Source organism: Carcharhinus amblyrhynchos, unplaced genomic scaffold, assembly GCF_965287045.1.
Source record: "Carcharhinus amblyrhynchos unplaced genomic scaffold, sCarAmb.v2.hapA scaffold_386, whole genome shotgun sequence".
Taxonomy (NCBI): domain Eukaryota; kingdom Metazoa; phylum Chordata; class Chondrichthyes; order Carcharhiniformes; family Carcharhinidae; genus Carcharhinus; species Carcharhinus amblyrhynchos.
Genome location: NW_027650126.1, coordinates 8939 through 32400, shown reverse-complemented (window position 1 = coordinate 32400; position 23462 = coordinate 8939). Strand labels below are relative to the sequence as shown.

The window sequence follows — 23462 nt, the reverse complement described above, 5'->3', positions numbered from 1 at the left end:
GCAAAAACCCAGCTTGCAGGTGCAGCAGGTGGTCAGGAAGGCGAATGGGATGCTGGCCTTCATAGCGAGGGGGATTGAATATAAAAGTAGGGAGGTCTTGCTGCAGCTGTATAGGGCATTGGTGAGGCCGCAGCTGGAGTACTGTGCGCAGTTTTGGGCGCCGCACCTGCGCAAAGATATTTTGGCCTTGGAGGGAGTGCAGAGGAGGTTTACTAGGCTGATGCCGGAGTTGAGGGGGTTGAGCTATGAGGAGAGGCTGAATAAACTAGGCTTGTACTCGTTGGAGTTTAAAAGAATGAGGGGAGATCTCATTGAGACGTATAAGATGATGAATGGGATGGATAGGATAGAGGTGGAGAGACTCTTCCCACTCAAAAAAGACAGTAGGACTAGGGGGCACAGCCTCAAGATAAAGGGGGGGCGGTTTAGAATGGAGTTGAGGAGGAACTTCTTCACTCAAAGAGTGGTGAATCTCTGGAATTCTCTGCCCGTTGAAGTGGTGGAGGCTGCCTCGCTAAATATTTTTAAGACGCGGGTTGATGGGTTTTTGATAAGAGAGGGGATTAAGGGTTATGGGGAGAGGGCGGGAAGGTGAAACTGAGCCACGACAGATCAGCCATGATCTTATTGAATGGCGGGGCAGGCTCGAAGGGCTAGATGGCCTACTCCTGCTCCTATTTCTTATGTTCTTAGAGTGAAGGGCAAGGCTGGTAGAAGTGGGGAACCCAGAATGACTCGGGATATTGAGGCCCTGGTCAAGAAGAAGGAGGTGGCATATCACATGCACAAGTAGCTGATATCAATGAATCCTTTGAAGAGTAGAGGGGATGTAGGAGTTAAGTTGAGAGAGAAATTACAAGGGAAAAAAAGGGACACGAGATTGTTTTGGTAGGTAAGGCAAAGGAGAATCCAAAGAGCAAAGAGGAAAAAGAAGCGTATATAAGGACGAAAAAACAAGGTTCAGTTGCATCGCTTGAGGGTTACAAGGTAGTGAGGAATAAGTTTAAAAAAGGGCTTAGGAAAGCTAGGAGGGGGCACGAGAAGTCCTTGGCGTGTTGGATAAAGGAAAACCCCAAGGTTTTTTACTCTTATGTGAGAAATAAAAGAATGACTACGGTGAGGTCAGGGCCAGTCAAGGATAGTAGTGGGAACTTGTGCATGGAGTCAGAAGAGATAGGTGAGATGTTGATTGAATACTTTTCTTCAGTGTTCACCAAGGAGAGGCCATGTTTTTGAGGATGTGTCTGTGATACAGGCTGATAGGATGGAGGAAGTAGATGTTCTGAGGGAAGATGTATTAGCAATTTTGAAAAATCTAAGGGTCGATAAGTCCCCTGGGCCAGATGGGATACATTCTAGGATGGATTGGGAGGCAAAGGATGAGATTGCAGAGCCTTTAGCTTTGATCTTTGGGTCCTCATTGTCCACGGGATTGTGCCAGACGACTGCAGAGTGACGAATGTTGTTCCTCTATTCAAGAGAGGAAATAGGAATGACCCCAGTATTATAGGCCAGTTAGTCTTACTACGATGGTTGGTAAGTTGATGGAAAGGGCCTTGAGGGATAGGATTTATGACCATTTGGAAAGATGCAGCTTAATCTGGGACAGTCAGCACGGTTTCATGAGAGTTAAGTCCTGCCTCACAAATTTGATTGAATTCTTTGAGGAAGTAACTAAGTGTGTAGATGAAGGTAGAGCAGTTGATGTTGTATACATGGATTTTAGTAAGGTGCTTGATAAGGTTCCCCATGGTAGGCTCATGAAGAAGGTACGGAGGTGTGGGGTAGAAGGAAATTTGGCTGATTGGATAAATAACTGGCTATCTCACAGAAGACAGAGGGTGGTGGTGGAAGGAAAATTTTCAGACTGGAGACCAGTTACCAGCAGTATACCACAGGGATCAGTACTGGGTCCTCTGCTATTTGTGATTTTTAGCAATGACTTGAAAAAGGGGGCTGAAGGGTGGGTTAGTAAATTTGCTGAGGACACCAAGATTGATGGAGTAGTGGATGAGGTGGAGGGCTCTTGCAGACCGCAAAGAGACATTGATAGGATGCAGAGCTAGGCAGAAAAGTGGCAGATGGAGTTTAACCCTGATAAGTGCGAGGTGATTCATTTTGGTAGGACAAACTTGAATGTTGATTGCAGGGTCGACGATAGGGTTCTGAGAAATGTGGAGTAACAGAAAGGTCTTGAGGTTCATATCCACAGATCTCTGAAGGTTGCCACTCAAGTGATAGAGCCATGAAGAAGGCTTACAGTATGTTGGCGTTTATTAACAGGGGCTTTCGGTTTAAGAGTCGTCGAGTTACGCTGCAACTATACAGAACCTTGGTGAGATCACATTTGGAATATTGTATGCAGTTCTGGTCACCTCAGTATAAGGAGGATGTGGAAGCATTGGAGAGAGTGCAGAGGAGACTTACCAGAATGCTGCTTGGTTTGGAAGGTAGGTCTTACGAGGAAAGGTTGAGAGAGGTGGGGCTTTTCTCTTTAGAGTGGAGGAGGACAAGAGGTGACTTTAGAGGTTTATAAGATGATGAAGGGGATAGATAGAGTGGACGTGCAGTGACTATTCCTTCAGGTGGAAGTAGCTGTTACTAGGGTGCATAACTACAAGGTTCATGGTGAGAGATATAGGAGGGATGTCTGAGGTAGATTCTTTACTCAGAGTGGTCGGGGTGTGGAATGCACTGCTTGCTGGTTAGTGGAGTCAGACATTTTCGAGCAGTTATTGGGTAGGCATATAGAACACACCAGAATGATAGGGAGTGGGATAGCTTGACCTTGGGTTCGGACATAGCTCAGCACAACATAGAGGGCCAAAGGACTTGTACTGTGCTGTACTGTTCTATGTTCTATAAATACATAAAGGCCAAAAGAGTAACTAGAGAGAGAGTAGGACTTCTTAAGGATCAACAATGTCATCTATGTGCAGATCCACAAGAGATGGGTGACATCCTGAATGAATATTTCTCATCAATATCTACTGTTTAGAAAAGCATGGATATTAGGGAACTTGGTGAAATAAATAGTGATGTCTTGAGGAGTGTAAATATTACAGAGGTGCTCGAAGTCTTAAAGCACATCAAGATAGATAAATCCCCAGGACCAGGTGAAGTGTATCCTAGGACCTTATGGGAGGCCAGGGAAGAAATCACGGGTCCCCAAGCAGAGATATATTCGAATCATCGATAGTCATAGGTGAGGTGCCTGAAGATTGGAGAGTGGCAAAAATTGTGCCTTTGTTTAAAAAGGGCTGCAGGGAAAAGCCAGTGAACCTCACATCTGTGGTGAATAAGTTGTTGAAAGGGTTTTTGAGAGAAAGGATCTACAGGCCTTTAGAGATGCAAGAACTGATTAGGGACAGTCAGCATGGCTTCATGAGTGGAAAATCACGTCTCACGAATTTGATTGAGTTTTTTGAAGGGGTAACCAGGAAGATAGTCGAGGGCAGTGCAATTGATGTTGTCTACATGGACTTCAGCAAGGCCTTTGACAAGGTACCACATGGTGGGTTGTTGCATAAAGTTAAACTTCACAGGATCCAAGGTGATGTAGTCAAATGGATACAAAATTGGCTCGATGACAAGCCAAAGGACGGTTGTAGAGGGTTGTTTTTCAAACTGGAGACCTATAACCAGCGGTGTGCCTCAGAGATCAGTGCTGGGTCCACTGTTATTTGTCATTTATTAAGTGATTTGGATGAGAATATAGGAGACATGGTTAGTAAGTTTGCAGATGACACTAAAATTGGTGTCATAGTGGACAGTAAAGATGATTATCTCGGATTGCAACGGCATCTTGATCAATTGGGCCAGTGGTCTGACAAACCGCAGATGGAGTTTAATTTAGACAAATGCGAGGTAATGCATTTTGGTAGATTGAATCAGGACAGGACTTACTCAGTTAATGGTAGGGCTTTGGGAAGAGTTACAGGACAAAGAAATCTAGGAGTACATATTCGTAGCTCCTTGAAAGTGGAGTCACAGGTGGACAGAATGGTGAAGAACGTATTCAGCATGCTTGATTTCGTTGGTCAGAACACTGAGTACTGGAGCTGGAATGTCTTGTCAAAGATGCACAAGATATTGGTAAGGCCACACTTGGAATAATGTGTACAGTTCTGGTCACCCTATTATGGAAAGGATATTATTAAACTGGAAAGAGTGCAGAAGAGATTCACTAGGATGCTCCCGGGACTTGATGGTTGAGTTAAAAGGAGAGGTTCGATAGACTGGGACTCTTCTCTGGAGTGTAGGTGGTGATCTTATAGAGGTCTATAAAATAATGAGGGGCACAGATCAGCTAGATAATCAATATCTTTTCTAAAAGGTAGCAGTCTAAAATTAGAGGGCATAGGATTAAGGTGAGATGGGAGAGATACAAAAGGATCCAGAGGGGCAGGTTTTCCAAACAGAGGGTGGCGAGTGTCTGGAACAAGCTGCCAGAGGTAGTAGAACAAAGCACAGCACAGGAAACAGGCCCTTCGGCCCTCCAAGTCTGTGCCGCTCATCGGTCCAATTAGACTATTCTTCTATATTCCTCCATTCCCAGTCTACTCATGTGACTATCCAGGTAAGTCTTAAACGATTCCAGCGTGTCTGCCTCCACCACCCTGCTTGGCAGTGCATTCCAGGCCACCACCACCCTCTGTGTAAAATACGTCCCTCTGATATCTGAGTTAAACCCCACCCTCCTCACCTTGAACCTGTGACCCCTTGTGTTTGTCACTCCGACCTGGGAAAAAGCTTCCCACTGTTCACCCTATCCATACCCCTCATAATCTTATACACCTCTATTAGGTCTCCCCTCATTCTCCGTCTTTCCAGGGAGAACAACCCCAGTTTACCCAATCTCTCCTCATAGCTAAGACCCACTGTACCAGGTAACATCCTGGTAAACCTTCTCTACACTCCCTCCAAAGCCTCCACGTCCTTCTAGTAGTGCGGCGACCAGAACTGGATGCAGTACTCCAAAAGTGGCCTAACCAACGTTCTATACAGCTGTAACATCAGACGCCAATTTTTATACTCTATACCCTGTCCTATAAAGGCAAGCATGCCATATGCCTTCTTTACCACCTTCTCCACCAGTGCTGCCAACTTCAAGGATCTGTGGACTTGCACACCCAGGTCCCTCTGTGCGTCTATACTTTTGATGGTTCTACCATTTATTGTTTACCTCCCCCCCTACATTAGTCCCACTAAAATGCATCACTTCGCATTTATCTGTATTAAAGTCCATCTGCCATTTCTCTGCTCGATTTTCCAGCCTATCTATATCCTGCTGTATCGTCCGACAACAGTCATTGCTACCTGCAAGTCCAGCCATCTTCGTGTCATCTGCAAACTTACTGATCACACCGGTTACACCTTCTTTCAAATCATTTATATATATCACAAAAAGCAAAGGTCCCAGTTCGGAGCCCTGCAGAACACCACTGGTCACAGACCTCCAGCCGGAAAAAGACCCTTCCACTACTACCCTGTCTTCAGTGTCCAAGTGTGGGAATGCCGGCGTTGGACTGGCGTAAACACAGTAAAAAGTCTGACAACACCAGGTTTTAGTCCAACCGATTTATTTGATAATACTCACAAGCTTTCGAGGGGACTGCCTCTTCGTCAGGTGAATGGAGAGTTCTGGCCTCAGACAGAGCTGTCTGAGGCCAGAACTCTCCATTCACCTGACGAAGAGGCAGTCCCCTCGAAAGCTTGTGAGTATTATCAAATAAATCGGTTGGACTAAAACCTGGTGTTGTCAGACTTTTTACTGTGTTCAGTGTCCAAGCCAGTTCTCTACCCATCTAGTCACCTCTCCTTTTATCCCATGAGATTTAACCTTTTGCACCAACCTGCCATGAGGGACTTTGTCAAATGCTTTACTAAAATCCATATAGGTGACATCCACGGCTCTATCGTCTTCAACCGTTTTTGTCACCTCCTCAAAAAACTCCACCAAATTTGTGAGGCATGACCTCCCTCTTACAAAACTACGCTGTCTTTCACTAATGAGATTATTCCGTTCTAAATGCGCACATATCCTATCTCTAAGAATCCTCTCCAACAATTTCCCTACTATGGTCGTCAAGCTCACCGGCCTATAGTTACCCAGGTTATCCTTGCTACCCTTCTTAAATAACGGTACCGCATTCGTTATCCTCCAATCCTCAGGGACCTCACCTGTGTCCAATGAAGAGACAAAGATGTCTGTCAGAGGCCCAACAATTTCAGCTCTTGTCTCCCTGAGCAGTCTAGGATAGATGCCATCAGGCCCTGGGGATTTGTCAGCTTTAATGTTCCCTAAAAAACCTAACACTTCCTCCTTTGTAATGGAGATTTTCTCTAATGGGTCAACACTTCCCTCTGAGACACGTCCCTCTCCTTTGTGAGCACTGATGTAAAGTATTCATTTAGGATCTCCCCTACCTCCTTGGGCTCTAAGCATAATTCCCCTCCTTTGTCCCCGAGAGGTCTGATTTGAGATGGGTACAATTTTGTTTTTTAAAAAGTATTTAGACAGTTACATGGGTAAGATGGGTACAGAGGAAATGGGCCAAATGTGGGCAATTGGGACTAGATTAAGGGTTTTAAAAAAAGGGTAGCATGGACAATTTGGGTCAAAGGCTCTATGACAATGAGGGACAGGGAGCAGGAGCCGTTGGGGGGGTCGGGGTGCGGCGCGGGGGGATTTCCCGATGGAGAGCATGGGTGTCGAGGGAGAAATTCAGCACAGGCAGACTAAGTGGGAAAGAAGAAATAAGAGACAGTGGGGAAAGAGAGGCAGACAGAGTGGGGAAAGGGAGAGGGATAGCAAAGAGAGATAGACAGTGACAAAGCAGAGTTTTTAGCTAGTTCTGAGAGTGCTGCTGCCGAGGCCCAGAAGCTGCACTTTCAGGGACTTGTTCTTGTGATTTAGTGTCATTGTATTTGAATATATGCAGTATTTCTATTATATTCAGAGATTTATTGTATTTTGCAGGTTATTCCAGCTCCCTACCCCGCGCCCCTCACACCCTCCGCATCCCGTTCCCCTCACTCTCCCTACCCCATACCCCTCTTACCCTCCTTATCCTGTCCCTCACCCCATCCTGTCCTTCATACCCACTGCACCTCAATACTTATCACCCCTTCTTACAGCCCATACCATCACCCTCACCCTGCCCCACTAACCTTGCTTCACCCTTCCACCCATCCCGCACTGCTCCTCTTCCTCCAATCCAATCCCCTAACCCTGCTGGCCGCCTCCTCTGGACAGACTTTGATCTGAGGGGAACTGCATTATAATTGTCACCTACCTGGCTGGGGGGCTCCAGAGCATATGTGTTGATGAGGTACGCTAACATATTGCAAAGCCACAAGGAAATCATGTCACCCAGCAGTCGAGGAATCAGACCACTGCAGGAAGACACATGGTACTGGTATTAGAGAAATACAGTGTGCCTGTGCAGACTAGAATTCGAGAGATTCACAATAACATTCAGGACAGAATTGGACAGGTTTACATCAACACAGCCCCACACTGCTTTGAAAGGGGTTCACACACTCTGACCCCACCCTTCAGTACTGATGGAGTGCTGTGTTGTTGACATGCTATCATTTAGGTAAGAGGTTAAACAGGTCCCAAGCAGGAACCAAGCCAATATTTATACATCAATGTCAAACTGGACGAACAGATAATTTATCTAATCTATGTTTACGGCATCTTACATTTCTATCATTGGTTGTGAAGCACTTGTGAAATCTAGGTTTCTCTTTTGGGAGTATGGGCTACTCAAGAACTCTGATTTATGCAGCATCTTTAACATAATAAACTGTTGTATGCTCTTTGCATGTCAGTAACTGAAACCACTTCAGATTCTGGGAGTCCACACTACACCCCAACAAAAGTGAAAAGCTTGGACTTGGTGCTCAGTCATGCAGCATCAAAAGTAAATGCGCGGAAGGAATAGAACAGGGCATCCACACTGCCACTGCCTGCAGGCTCTTCAAAGACCCCATCAGTACTGATCAGTTTGCCATGTGTCTTTGACCCTGGGATCAGACCTTAACACACCCTGTCTTACTGTGAAGAATGCCCAGATATATGTGCTGAGAGAGCTTGGACACAGATTTTACTTTGTTCAACACACTTAGTGCTGATGTTAGAGTTGAAGCGAGAGTTAGAGCAATTTCAGCTCCAGGTTTCATATCTCCTTTAATTGTCACTGAGTTTCCTCCCATAAATAAACTGCTGAGTAGCTTTTTAATTTTTTTTTAAAAGGACATTGGGCTGCAGGTACAGGCAGCTCATGATCTTCTGAGGCAACATTCTAAATTATTTCACGGAAGTGTGAATTGACATGTGAGAAACACGAACTACTACCTAATCCCATTCACCAGCACTTGGCCCATAGACTTGAATGTTACGACGTGCCAGATGCTCATCCTGTACTTTTTAAAGACTGGGAGACAGCCTGCCTCCACCACCCTCCCAGGCAGCACATTCCAGACAATCACCTACCCTCGGTAAAAAACATTCACATTCAATTTATACTTACGCAAAAAAGCCCAGAAACCCCTCCTCCTTATAGATTGTTACGACAGAACCGAATATCCCACTGTCAAGATAAAAAAGACAAAGCAAGGAATTACTATTCAAGAAAGAATCAGCTATTGGCATTTTCATGCCTGCACAATACCGAAAGCTCAGATTTAAAGTTTTAAAAGCCACATTAGTTCAGTTTTCATGTGTGCCCTACAACTAAACCATCTATACATAGTGTATTTTTTAATACACCATAACACAAATACTTGATTGCTTGACTGATTGCCAACTCTTCAGAAACATTCACTCCCTCTACCACCAGCAAACAGCCATATATACCATTGACAGGATGCACTGCAGGAACTTACCAAGGTTCTTTTGGCAGCACCTTCCAAATCCATGAACACTACCATCTAGAAGTACAGGAGCAGCACATACCTGGGAATACCACTATTTGGAGGTTCTCTTTCAAGTCACTCAACATCCTGACTTTGAAATATATCTCCATTCCTTCACTGTCGCTGGGTCAAAACCCTGGAACTCCTTACCTAACAGCACTGTGAGCGTAACACTACCTCAGCAGCTGCAGCAGTTCAAGGTGACAGTTCACCATCACTTTCTGAAGGGCAAACAGGGATGGGCAATAAATGCTGATCTAGCCAGTAACACCCACATCTCAAAAGCATTTTTAAAAAACTGTGCACTCTTATCTATTGTAACACTAACTGTGTACACACATGCACCAGTACACAATAACTGCGCACAGCAATTCATCTGAACACTAATTGTGTACAAACATACCATGGGGAAACACAGATGTTGGAAACACTGAACCAATATTTTGCATCTGTCTTCATGGTAGAGAATAATGGAAATTTTTCAAAAACTGCAGTTCATGCAGAGGAACTTGGTTCCAAAGTATTGAATAAACTAATGGGATGAAAGGCAGATAAGTCTCCGGAACCTGATGGCCTGCACTCTAGGGCATTAAAGGAGATGGAGGCAGTGATAGCAGATGTTTCGGCAGCGATATTCCAAAATTCCCTGGATTCTGGAAAGGTCATGATGCGGAGATGCCAGCGTTGGACTGGGGTAAACGCAGTAAGAAGTCTCACAACACCAGATTAAAGTCCAACAGGTTTATTTGGTAGCACAAGCCACTAGCTTTCGGCGTGCTGCTCTTTCATCAGGTGACCGTCCCAGTGGATTGGAAACATGCTAATGTGATGCCCATATTCAAAAAGGGAAAGGGGCAAAAAGTAGGAAACCTATAAGCCGGTTAGCTTGACCTCTGTGGTGGGGAAGTTGCTGGAATCTATTATTGAGGAGATGACTGAACATTTGGAAAGACAAAGTTCAATCTACCATTGTCGGCATGGTTTTATGAAGGATAAGTCATGCTTGACAAACCTGCTGGAGTTCTCTGAGGATCTCACCAGCAAGGTGGTGAATGGAGGACCTGTGGAAAAGAAGGTGTTTGACAAGGTGCCACATAAAAGACTGATCCAGACAGTGAGATTGTAGGGGATTTGGGGTAGAATACTAGATTGGATTGAAAATTGGCTGACTGACGGAAAACAGAGTGTCAGGATAAATGGGTCCTTCTCTGACTTGCAAACTGTAACTAGTGGGGTGTTGCAGGGGTCAGTCCTCGATCTCAACAGTTTACAATTTAAATGTATGATCTGAAAGCAGTGACAGAGTGTAACAGCAAAATTTGCAGTTGGTAGTAAAATAGATGGGAAAAATAATTTACAGATGGATACACATAGGCTAGGAAAAAGGGCCACAATTTGGCAGATTAATGTGGATAAGTGTGAGGTCACCCATATTAGCCAAAAAAAGGCAAATTATCTAACTCAAAAGCAGATTCAAAATGCTTCTGGGCAGAGGATCTGGGCATCCATGTTCATGAATCACAAAAAGTCAGTATGCAGGTGCAGCTTTATTTAATGCATTTATTACAAAATGATTGGAGCATAAAAGTAGAGAAGTGTTGTTGCAATTGTATCAGGCTATGATGCAATCACATTTATAGTATTGTCCAGTTTTGGTCTCCTTATTTGAAGGGGGATGTGGTGGCATTGGAGGCAGTTCAGAGGAGGTTCATCAAATTGATTTTGAGGATGAAAGGGTTGATGTATGAGGATAGATTAAACAGTGGCTTATACTTGCTGGACTTTAGAAGGATGAATGGGAATCTGATCGAGGTATATAAAATTTTAAAAGGTATTGATAAATGTGTCCCCGGCAGAAGGGTGGGGGCAAACAACACCAGAAACCCGGGTTTGAGTCCTGGCTCGGGTTTGTGGAGTTTGCACGTTCTCCCAGTGTCTGTATGGGTTTTCTCCAGGTGCTCTGGTTTCCTCCAACAGTCCAAAAGAAGCGCTGGTTAGGTGCATTGGCCATGCAAATTCTCCCTCAGTGTATCTGAGCAGGCGTCAGAGTGTGGCAACTTGAGGATTTTCAAAGTAACTTCATTGCAGTGTTAATGTAAGCCTACTTGTGACACTAACAAATAAACTTTAAAACAAGATCACGGGTATAGGTTGAGAGGCAGTAGGTTTAAAACTGAGATGAGGAGGAACTGCGACTCTCAGAGGGTGGTGAATTTATGGAACTTGCTGCCCCATAGCACAATGGCATTGGAATCATTAAATGGTTTCAAGAAGGGGATATATATATTTCTGATATAAAAGGGGAACAGGATTTGAGACTCGGGAAAGATCAGTCATGATCTGACTGAATGGTGGAGCAGGTTCGAAGGGCTGAATTGTCTACTTCTGCTCCTAATTCACATGTTCTTATGCACCAGTATACAATAGCCACACACATTAATTCACCAGTACACTAACTGCATACGCATACACACCAGTACACAATAACTGCACACATTAATTCATTGGTACATTATGTACACAAACGCACCAGTACACAATAACTGCACATACTAATTCATCTGGACATGTGTACACATCATGCACTTCCATCCATCAGGTTAGAGTTTAATTTGCAGGCAAATCGCAAGAACCACTTGTAGGTAATTGACAGCACAGATCAAAGTGGCCTGTGATTGGTCAGACACACACTTTCAGCAGCCTCCAATGGCCCATTCTTGTCTAGTACAGGAGCAAATTTCCTTGTTCGGAGTGCTGGAGCTCCCTAACACTGACAGTCTGGTGGCTCATCCAAACCGGTCACATCTCATCACTGACCTGTACTTGGTTTCACGACCAATAAACTGTATCATGCATCGCAAGGTGATCACTGCAAGGAAACACAAAAGATCAATACTCTCAAGTTTGCACACTATTGGAACACAACAAAAAGTCTGAAGGCAGCAATCGGCACTAACCATGGAAGGGGTGAGTGACGATGGTGGCTGTGGAGCGAGCAATCATCTCCCGCATTGTCTAGGCACAAAGCAAATAGTCAAAATCACAAAAGCTCAAGGCAACAAGAGAAACCCCTGCTACAACGCACACATCGATGGGGCCCCAAAATCTTCCAACACCAGCGGATCATATCATTCTGCCCCCAATACCAGCATGTGTATGATAGAAGGAACTTGCAATCTACAACTAATTTGGTGCTGTAACTGACCTGGGAGTGTTTGATGGGGACAGTGCAGAGGGAGCTTTACTCTGTATCTAACCCCAGGCTGTACCTGTCCTGGGAGTGTTTGATGGGGACAGTGCAGAGGGAGATTTATACTGTATCTAACCCCGTACTGTATCTGTCCTGGGAGTGTTTGATGGGGACAGTGTAGAGGGAGCTTTAGCCTGTATCTAACCACATGCTGTACCTGGCCTGGGAGAGTTTGATTGGAACAGTGTAGAGGGAGCTTCACTCCATATCTAACCGTGCTGTATCTGTCCTGGGAGTGTTGATGGGGACAGTATTGAGAGAGCGAGAGAGAGACAGATTAACTAACTGGGATTTTGGATGCAGCAGAACTAATGGACCAAATGTCTCATGCTTTAGACTTCATGTAAAAGAATTTGAAGAGTGACCAAGAGCACAAACAGTGCAATCAGGATTATAAGTGGTCAGTCTGACGGTGGACTGCCTATCATGCCACAAGGAGTTTAAGTAACTCCTTACTTAAAGCTGCCAAGTGTGACCAGAGTACTGCAGCCTGTAGAAAGCTGGAGTTGGCAGCTGGAGTAAGGAGTGACCAGCTCCATCCCATTAGATACTGCACTTACCTCTTCAAACACACGATGCAGTGATGGCTCATCCCCAATTTTCTCCAGTTCTGTGCACTGCAAGTGAAGATACAAAATATAACCTAAGAGTAACTAATATCTCTGGAAAAACCTTCACAAACACTGAGGTATATGTGTTCCTGAAGTTAATTCTAATCTTGAAAACTCTTGAATCTGCAATTGGCTCAAATCACACCAACTATTAACAGCCAGGGACATCTGATGGACAAAGCACTTCAAATAAGATGTAAACTGAAAATAACAATTAGCTGAGAGTGAGTTACAGACTGGAATCTAATTGAGAGATTCAAAGTGGTTTATATATAGAATAACAGACACCCGGGAGTGAGTTACAGACTGGAATCCAACTGAGGGGTTTGGAGTGGTTTATATATAGAATAACAGATATTCTGGAGTGAGCTGGACTGGAATCTAATCGTGAATTCTGGAGGTTTATATAGAATAAAAGATACCCGGGAGTGAGTTACAGATTGGAATCTGATTGAATGTTCTGGAGGTTTATATATAGGAAGACAGATAGCTGGGAGAGAGTTACAGACTGGAATCTAATTGAAGGGTTATATATAAAGAATTCATTCAGATGCATATGCAATCATGGTTGCTGAGTTATAACAGTGATTAAGACAATGATGAGCAAATCAGGTCTAGAAACTAAGCAGCCAATATCAAGTACAGGTGGTGAACAGGTAAATTTCAAAGGTTATAGGAAGATCCTATAGTCAAAGGGAACCAGGCTTTATTTGTGGATTTAAGTCAGTACTTTTATCAGTGAAATCAGCAGTCACGCTTTATTGTCGTGTTAGTCCTGACCACTGCCACTCACTCCCACACATATCCTTCTTTACATAGACCTGCAAATATTTATCTGCACTTGCTTCCCTAGAAACGTATGAGTACAAGAGATAAACTGTGAGACAGACACTCACCTCGTTTTCTTTCATCTCCTGATAATTCTGCAACAGAAAAGGGACAGAAAGTGAGAGAGAGAGACTCAAACAGTAATGAGCAAATGACACATGGGAAGTGAGAGATGGGTTGTAACTGCAGACAGCAGCAGAGAATGGCAGAGCACAAGAAAGGTTGCCCTGCAAGGAAAGACATTTAAACAAATTACATCCAATGCTCAAAACGTCCAGCTCCTGGGCATGCTAACAAGACCAAAGGTAAGAACACTCAATTGTTCAATGGAGCAGCTACAAGACTGTGAACATCTTTCAACATACAGCTCTGATTATTCAATAACCCACCCAGCTCAGAAAGTTAAATTCTGAACTATTTATTGGTTTCTCTGGCCATGCTACCCAGACCAGTCTACTATCCCCACCTCTTTAAAATGCCAACTCTTGTTGCTAGCTTTAATGGGTACTGTTGCTGTCTCAAACTCTGCTGTACCATACCCCAGGGGATGTTTCCCTACTAAATAGTTGCACAACACCAGGTTAAAGTCCAACAGGTTTATTTGGTAGCACGAACTTTCAGAGCGCTGCTCCATCATCAGGTGAGTGCAAGATTTGTTTCACAAGCAGGGTATATATAAACACAAATTCAATTACAAGATAATGGTTGGAATGCAAATTTTAACAGGTAATCAAGTCTTTACAGGTGCAGACAACGCTAATGGAGAGAGGGTTAAGCACAGGTTAAAGAGGTGTGAATTGTCTCCAGCCAGCACGGTTAGTGAGACTTTGCAAGCCTAGGCAAGTTATGGGGGTTACAGATAGTATGACATGAACCCAAGATCCGGGTGAGGCAGTCTTCATGCTTGCAGAACTTGGCTATCAGTTTCTGCTCAGCGATTCTGCATTGTCATACGTTTTGAAGGCCGCCTTGGAGAACACTTACTTGAAGATCAGAGGCTGAATGCCCTTGACTGCTGAAGTCTTCCCTGATAGAAAGGGAACACTCCTGCCTGGTGACTATCGAGCAGTATCCTTTCATCTGTTGTCGTAGCGTATGCACGATCTCGCCATGCCTAGGGACAGCCTTTTCTGCAGCATATCAGGTAGACAATGTTGGCCGAGTCACAAGAGTATGTACTGTGGATACTCTTGGTGGATGGTGTTCTCACGTGAGATGATGGCATCCGTGTCGATGATCCGGCACGTCTTGCAGAGGTTGCTGTGGTAGAGTTGTGTGGTGTCGTGATCACTGTTCTCCTGAAGGCTGGGTAATTTGCTGCGTACAATGGTCGCTTGAAGGCAAGTAGTGGGTGTGTGGGGATGGCCTTGGCGAGATGTTCATCTTCATCGATGACATGTTGAAGGCTCCGGAGATGTTGTAGTTTCTCCGCACCAGGGACGTACTGGACGACGAAGGGTATTCTGTCTGCCTGTCCCGCATTTGTCTCCTGAGGAGGTCGGTAAGGTTTTTCACTGTGGTGCGCCAGGACTGTCAATCGATGAGTCAAGCACCATATTCTGTTCTTACGAGGGCGTCTTTATGTGTCTGTAGGTATCTGTTGCGATCCTCCTCATCTGAGCAGTGTACAATAATGGTTTGTCCGTAGTGGATGTCTTCTCTAACACATTTAGGGTGGAAGCTGGAGAAGTGGAGGTTAGTGGCCGTATTTGATGGAGATACGTGTGTCCAAGAATGCAACTGATTCTGGAGAATAGTCCATAGTGAGTCTGATAGTGGGATGGAACTTGTTGTCATCATGTGATTGTTTCAGAGATTGTTCACCATGAATCCAAAGGAAAAAAATGTCATCAATATATCTAGCGTATCAAATATCATCAATGTATCAGGCACTCACCTGATGAAGGAGCAGTATTCCGAAAACTCGTGCTACCTGTTTGATTTTAACCTGGTGCTGAGAGACTACTGACTGTGTCATAAAGATAAACAGCATGGAAGCAGGCCCTTCAGCCCAACTCGCCCTAGTCGACCAAGATCCCTAAACTTAACTAGTCCCATCTGCCTATGTTTGACCCACATCCCTCTCAACCTCTCTTACTCATGCATTGTCCAAATGTCTTTTAAATGTTGTAACTGTACCCACCTCAACTATCTCCTCTGGCAGCTCATCCTATAAACACAGGTGATTGTCGAGCGGTATCTTTTAACTCTTTCCCTTCCCACCTTAAACCTATGCCCTCTAGTTTTAGACTCTCCTACCCTGGGGAAAAGACCTTGGCTATTCACCTTAATATGCCCTTCATGATTTTGTAAACCTCACCCCTCATCTTCCTGCACTCCAGGAAGAAAGTTTATACATAAAAGATTCATGATCTATAGAAGTCTGAGCCAATCCAGCCTCTCCTTATAATTCAGCCCTTCCAGTCCCAGTAACATCCTTGTAAATCTGTTTTGTACCCTTTTCAATTAATAACATCCTTCCTATAGCAGGGCAACCAGAATTGTACACGGTACTCCAAACATGGCCTTACCAATATCTTGTAGTTGTTACAAAATGTTTCAACGTCTGTACTCAATGCTCTGACTGATGAAAGCAAGTGTGCCAAACGCCTTCTTCACCACCTGGTCTATTTATGACACTACTTTCAAGCAGCTATCCAGCACCCCTAGGTCTCTCTGTTCGACAACACTCCCCAGGACCGTGTAAGTCCTGCCCTGATTTGTCTTACCAAAATTTACCTCGCATTTATCTGAATTAAACTCCATCTGCCAGAACACTAGCCCAATTGATAAAGATCCCGTTTTAGAACATAGAACATTACAGCGCAGAACAGGTCCTTCGGCCCACGATGTTGCGCCGACCAGTTACAAAACAATGACCCACTATTTTTAGTTTTAGTCTTAGATAACCTTCTTCACTGTCTCCTACACAACCAATTTTGGTGTCATCCACAAACTTACTGACCACGTCTCCTATATTCTCATCCAGTGGACCTAGCAACGATCCCTGCAGCACATCGCTTGTCACAGGCCTCCAGTCTAAAAAAAAACCCTCTGTCTCCTACCTGCAAGCTAATTTTGTTCGCAACTGGCTAGTCCTCCCTGGATCCCATGTGATCTAACCTTATTGACCAGTCTACGATGCCATACCTTGATGAAAGCCTTGCCAAAGTCTGCCTTCATCTATTTTCCTAGTCACCCCTTCAAAAAACTCCTATCAAATTTGTAAGACACGATTTCCCATGCACAAAGCCGTACTGACTATTCCTAATCAGTCTTTGACTTTCCAAATGCACATAGATCTGGTCTCTCAGAATTCTCTCCAATAACTTACCCATCACTGATGTTAGGCTCATTAGTCTGAAAATTCTCTGGCTTTTCTAGAAACATAGAAAAAAACTACAGCACAACACAGGCCTTTTGACCCACAAAGTTGTGCCGATCATGTTCCTACCTTAGAGATTACTAGGCTTACCCATAACCTTCTATCTTACTAAGGTCCACGTGTTTATCTCAAAGTCTCCTAAAAGACCCTATCAAATCTGCCTCCACCACCGTTGCTGACAGCCGATTCCACTTACCCACCGCCCTCTGAGTGAAAAACTTACCCCTGACATCTCCTCTGAACCTACTCCCCAGCACTTTAAACCTGTGTCCTCTTGTGGCAACCATTTCAGCCCTGGGAAAAAGCTCTGACTATCCATTCGATCAATACCTCTCAACATCTTATACATCTCTATCAGGTCACCCTTCATCTCTCCAAGGAGAAAAGGCTGAGCTCCCTCAACCTATCCTCATAAGGCATGCTCCCCAATCCAGACAAATCCTTGTAAATCTCCTCTGCACCCTTTCTATGGCTTCCACATCCTTCCTGTAATGAGGCAACCAGAACTGAGCACCGTACGCCAACTGGGTTCTGACCTGGTTCCTATATAGCTTCAACATTATCTCTCAACTCCTAAACTCAATTCCTTGATTGATGAAGGCCAGTACACCATACGCCTTCTTAACCACAGCTTCAACCTGCGCAGCTTCTTTGAGCGTCCTATGAACTCGGACTCCAAGATCCTTCTGATCTTCCACACTACCATTAACATTATATTCTGCCATCCTATTTGACCTACTAAAACAAACCACTTCACACTTATCTGGGTTGAAGTCCATCTGCCACTTCTCCGCCCAGTCTTGCATCTGTCAATGTCTCGCTGCAACTTCTGGCATCCTGCCACATTATCCACAACACCTCCAACCTTTGCGTCATCAGCAAACTTACCAACCCATCCCTCCACTTCCTCATCCAGGTCATTTATAAAAATCACAAAGAGTAAGGGTCCCAGAACAGATCCCTGGGGCAATCCACTGGTGACCGACCTCCATGCAGAATATGACCCATCCATAACCACTCTTTGCCTTTTGTTTTCTCTGCTGCCTTTCTTAAATAATGGCACAGCATTTGCCTCCTTCCAGTCTTCTAGCACCTCACCCACAGCTGTCAATGATACAAATAACTCCACAATTTCTTTCCTAGCTTCCTATGATGTCCTGGGATGTATTTGATCAAGCTCCAGGGATTTATCTACCTTTATGCATTTTAAGACCTCCAGCACCTCTTGTGTAATGTGGATACCTTTCAAGCCATCACTATTTACTTCTCCAAGCTCCCTGGTTGGCACAACACTGGATTCCCACCCTAAACCCAGAGCAACACACTACATCAGTTCAGCCTGTTCTAAAACTGCTGTGTCAAAGCATACAACCAACCCGTGTCCCTGACCTCTGTTCACCCTTCCCAAGGGGACAATTCCACTCTTGACCACCCTACACACACACAGCAGACTCAATTCACCGGAGGACTACTCCGTTTCCTATGAAGTGACCGTCAGGCAATTTCCAGGAAACCAGTGTTCATCATTCCCCGACTGCAACTTCAATGCAAGAGTTCAGTTCACCATGGATACAGGAGCTACCTGCAGTACTTGACCATGTACAAGTGTCCCAATGGCTCCTGCGCACAGACGAGGTGTTAGACCTTTAAACAGGCCCCGCTTTCCATCAATTTTCACGATGTGCTTGGCTGCAGGAGAAACAGAAATAAGTAACAATTCAATTCGGTTCAATCCTATCAAATACTTTGACAGTGAATCTTTGGTAATACAATAATGTTTGACTACTGTTTAATGTCAGATGCCCCCTTCAGCTACTTCATCTTCCTTCCTTCCATCATAATGTCAGAGATGGGGATGCTCGCTGATGATTGCACAATGTTCAGCATTATTCACAACTCCTCAGATACTGAAACAGTCCAGGTCCAAGTGCAGCAATATCCAGGCCTGGTCTGACAAATGGAAAGTAACATTTGTGCCACACAAATGCCAGGCAATGATCATCCCCAACAAGCAAGAATCTAATCACCAACCACTGACACCCAAGCGCAACATCCTCAGCAGTCCATCCACCACCTTATGCATTCATCATTAGCACACTGTGGAAACAGCATGTCCCACGTACAAGATGTACCACAGAAATGCACCAAGGTCCCTTTGACTGCATCTTCCAAACTGCATTAAAAATAAATGTATACAAACAAGGCCCCAGACTTCCCAGCACCCAGCTCAGAGAAAACTCTAAATGAAACTAAAGCAGGTTTCAACTTTAACAAAATACGAATAAGCATTGAACTTAAAGCTATACATCATTGTTGGCAACAGTCCCATTAAACATTCCCACGATAGGTGCAGTACAAGGTTCGATAGAGAATAAAGCTTCCTCTACACTGCCCCCATCAAATACTCCCAGGACACTTACAGCATATGGTTAAATACAGAGTAAAGATCCCACTACACTGTCTCCATCAAACACTCCCAGGAAAGGGACAGCACGGGGTTAGATACAGAGTAAAGCTTCCTCTACACTGTCTCCATCAAACTCTCCCAGAGCTGGTACAGCATGATATTTCATAGAGTAAAATTTCTGCATCAGTGGTTCGCAACTTTTTACATGGCATGGCACACATCTAAACCAACAAACAATTTTAAGAGACATTTCCTATTTTCTCTGCCTTCTTCCCTTACTGGGAACTTTGTTTTTAACTTCTCCCTGTCGTATTGCCTGTTTTTTAAAACTTCCCTCTGTCTCTCGTTTCTCCCAGGGTTTTGGCACACTTTGAGTTTTCGTATTTTCTGCAGATGCACAGGGCCTTTGAATCAGTTCCGAGTCCTGCTCGACATGCACCAACTTAAAAAGTCTAAACTGCATATCGGCCGTTCTTTACCAGCCGCCACATATTTGGGAGGCCCAAGATTCATCAGATCATCAAGGACTGCCAGGAAAGGTACAACACAGAGTTAGATACAAAGTAAAGTCCCCTGCAGACCATCTCAAACAACTGAGGCCGATAGTGCCAAACCATACAGCAAAGCTCCAGCTACATGTCCCATCAAACACTCCAAATCGCGATTACAGTACAGACTGACCAACGGAGGCCTGGTGGCTAAGATTGTGTTCACTCTGAACTGACTGTCAAACAGCAATAATTGGAAGCAGCATTCTGTATTGCTTCAGTACATACCATATGTAAAAAGGCCAGGTAGCTGAAGAACTGGTCGCCTGAAGCAGTTCCTGCCCATAACTGGAGCAATAGGTTCATGACCAACCTAGAACAAGATGAAAAATAACTTCATCAAGTCGTATTATAAAATCTCATTGATAGAGTGTTTCCCTCTCATCCTGTGGGCAGGAGGGGCCACTTGCACAGCTGAATGGTTGAGAATGGGAACAAGATACAGCGCAAGATTGACAGGCCATCCTTTCAGAGCAGCAAAGATTCCACAGCATGTATCAACCAAACAAAAATTTTTATCTCAGTGAAAAACTGAAGAAAAGCAAACTACACTTGCTGGAAATCTGAAATAATAAGAAAAACATCAGGCAGCATCTGTGCAAAGAGAAATACTTAGTTTCAGGTCAATGACCCCACGTTGTTTAAAATATAGTCAGTGTTAAGGAGGTGAAATGGAAAGGGTGAGTAGGTTGGAAGGCAGCCAATATTAAATACATCTGTTAGGAAGAGCTCAAGGGAGTAATAATGGGACAACAAACTAAAGATGTGCCCAGAGGAGATGTGAATGAAAGAACATCATAATGACACTGCTGCGTGTGGGGTCTTGCTGTGCAGAAATTGGCTGCCCATTTTTCCCATTAAACAGTAATTACACTTTAAGTGTACCAAGAGACTGTAAAAGACTGTGGGATGCTTTGAGATACGAGAGGAAACACCCTTTCTGTGTCCATCTTGTCAAGGCCATTCAGGATCGTATAAATATCAATCATGTCACTGCTCACTCTTCTAAACTCCAGTGGAAACAAGCCCAGTTTGTCTAACCTTTCCTCACAAGGCAACCCATTCAATCCAGGTATTAATCTGGTAAACCTTCTCTGAACAATCTCCAACACAACTACACCCTTCTTTCAATAAAGAGGCCAAATCTGCACAGTATTTGAAATGTGGTCTCAGTGCCCTGTATAACTGAAGCATTAGCCTCCTTACTTTGATGAGATTGTGAAAGGCTCTTCCGTGAGGCTTGTTTTTTTCTCTTTGCACATTTGTTGAACAGCTAACAGGAGAGTGAGTGCTGAGCCAGCTTTGTGGCTGCTGGCATCAAACTGAGTGAGACACCCTGACAAACACACAGAAGCTTAAAATAGCCCAGTCATAAAGTGCGAAGACTGACACTTACTTTCTTCTCCCCGTAATTACATTGTGCAGTGCTTTTAACCAAGTGCAGGTCCCACCCGAGCCAAGCATTGCTCCTGGCTCCAGCTGGACATTTAATTACACACTGCTCATTCTCTCCCATTCCCCTCACATGCTCACTCCTATAATTCAGCACAAATAGCCCCTACCCAGAATCACAGACTGATCACAGGCCATAATTGGTCCTTTCCAAATTCAAGTCTGTGATTGTATGTTAATCAGAGTGACCACATAGACTCTGCCAGCTTGTCTGTAGTCACTTACCTCCTGTCCACAAGGTGCTGTGTGTCATTACTCAGGGACTGTCCAGACCATTGGTGCCCCCACCACTTCACACAAGAGACTCATTCTGCACTCTGGGCACATTCTAATCTTTGACAGCCAGGGTTCTCATAGTTGAGCTGGATCACATCCACATCAATGTCTTTGACCTGGATGGCCATAAAACATTAGACAGGGGTTGTGGGTGGAGAGGGGGACGAGATGGAGGCGTGGGCTTGTTGGGCCGAAGGGCCCATGTTTCCCGGGCTGATTTTGTTCTTTGTTCAACCTGTCAATAAAAATTTCTGGAAGCTGAAAGTCAATTGAAACTGTGAAAACTGAAATTGGTTAAAAAAAAAACTGAAATTCTTAGGTAAGGGCATTAAGAGTTATTGAATGATGTTTAGTGAAGGAAAAGATCAGTTATGATCTAATATCATATCAAAACAGGTTCAGGGACAGAATGGCCTTCTCCTGTTCCCCACTCCTAGATTTCTCTAGGTGTTATTTTCAGAAAAATTGTTCATGGTGACACTTTAAATACCCATTCAAAGAATCACGACGGACCCGTACAAAATTGTGATGGACACAGAAAGGGTAAATAAGAAGAAACTTTTCCCTTAGTAGAGGGATCAATAACCAGGGCATAGATTTAAGGTAAGGGATAGGTGGTTTAGTTGGGATTTGAGGAAAAACCTTTTCACCCAGAGGATGGTGGAGTCTGGAACAAACTGCCCAAAAAGATGATGGAAGCAGACACTCACAACATTTAAGAAGCATTTAGATAAGCACTTAGAAAAACCATAGCATACAGTGCTATGAACCACGTGCTGGAAAATGAGATCAGAACAGATAGGTGCTTGATGGCTGCTGCAGAGATGATGGGCCGAAGGGCCTCTTTCTACGCTGTAAAACTCTGACATCACAGAAGGTGGCTGTTTGACCCATTATGTCTGCTGACTCTAAGGAACAATTCATATCCTACCACTTCCTCACCTTCTCCCTAAATCCCTTTCAGATATTTAGAAATGATTTGCAGCACAGGCCACTCTGTCCATCATGTCTGTGTTTCTCCCCAGCCTGATCCCATTTTCTAGCACTCAGTCTCACGCCCTGCAGATTATAGGAAGTTCAGCTGCAAATGCAGAAATTTTTAATGAATTGAAAGTTGTTGCCTTGCATACTCTTTCACACAGTTAGTTCCAGACCCCTATTATCCTCTGGATGAAAAACAATTCCTCATCTCCCCTTTAATCCTTCTACCAATCACTTTAAGCCTATCACTCTTGTCACTGACCTTCCTGCTAAACGTTACAATGGATGAATAGAAACCACACGACAATCACCAGGCAGGACTGTTCCCTTCCTGTCGGGGAACACTTCAGAACAAGGGCATTCAGCCTCTGATCTTCATGTAAGCATTCTCCAAGGCAGCCTACACAATACACAAAAACGCACAATCGCTGAGCAAAAACTGATAGCCCCAAGTTCCGCACAGGAGGACAGCCTCCACCAGGATCTTGGGTTCATATCACATTATGAGTTAGAGAGAGAGATTGAATAGGTTAGGACTTTATTCCCTGGAGCGTAGAAGAACGAGGGGAGATTTGATAGAGGTGTCTAAGATTTTGATGGGTATAGATAGAGTGAATGCAAGCAGGTTTTTTCCACTGAGGCGAGGGGAGAAAAAAACCAGAGGGCATGGGTTAAGGGTGAAAGGAGAAAAGTTTAAAGGGAATACTGGGGGGGCTTCTTAATGCAGAGAGTGGTGGGAGTGTGGAACAAGCTGCTGGATAAAGTGGTAAATGCTTTTAACATTTAAGAAAAACTTGGA

General features: G+C 44.2%; 1 protein-coding gene across 1 annotated transcript in view; it reads right to left on the bottom strand.

Moving 5' to 3' along the window:
- Positions 1–20275, bottom strand: part of mtch2 (mitochondrial carrier homolog 2) — a 41443-nt gene extending 21168 nt beyond the window's left edge. The window contains exons 1-8 of the mRNA XM_080183718.1: positions 20183–20275; positions 18582–18688; positions 13683–13709; positions 12736–12792; positions 11883–11940; positions 11743–11794; positions 8541–8600; positions 7299–7398 (exon numbers count right to left, since the gene is read on the bottom strand). Coding sequence (XP_080039844.1) covers positions 7299–7398; positions 8541–8600; positions 11743–11794; positions 11883–11940; positions 12736–12792; positions 13683–13709; positions 18582–18688; positions 20183–20240 — 519 coding nt within the window. The 5' untranslated portion in view covers positions 20241–20275. The remainder of the gene's footprint in view (positions 1–7298; positions 7399–8540; positions 8601–11742; positions 11795–11882; positions 11941–12735; positions 12793–13682; positions 13710–18581; positions 18689–20182) is intronic.
- Positions 20276–23462: the final 3187 nt, after the last annotated feature.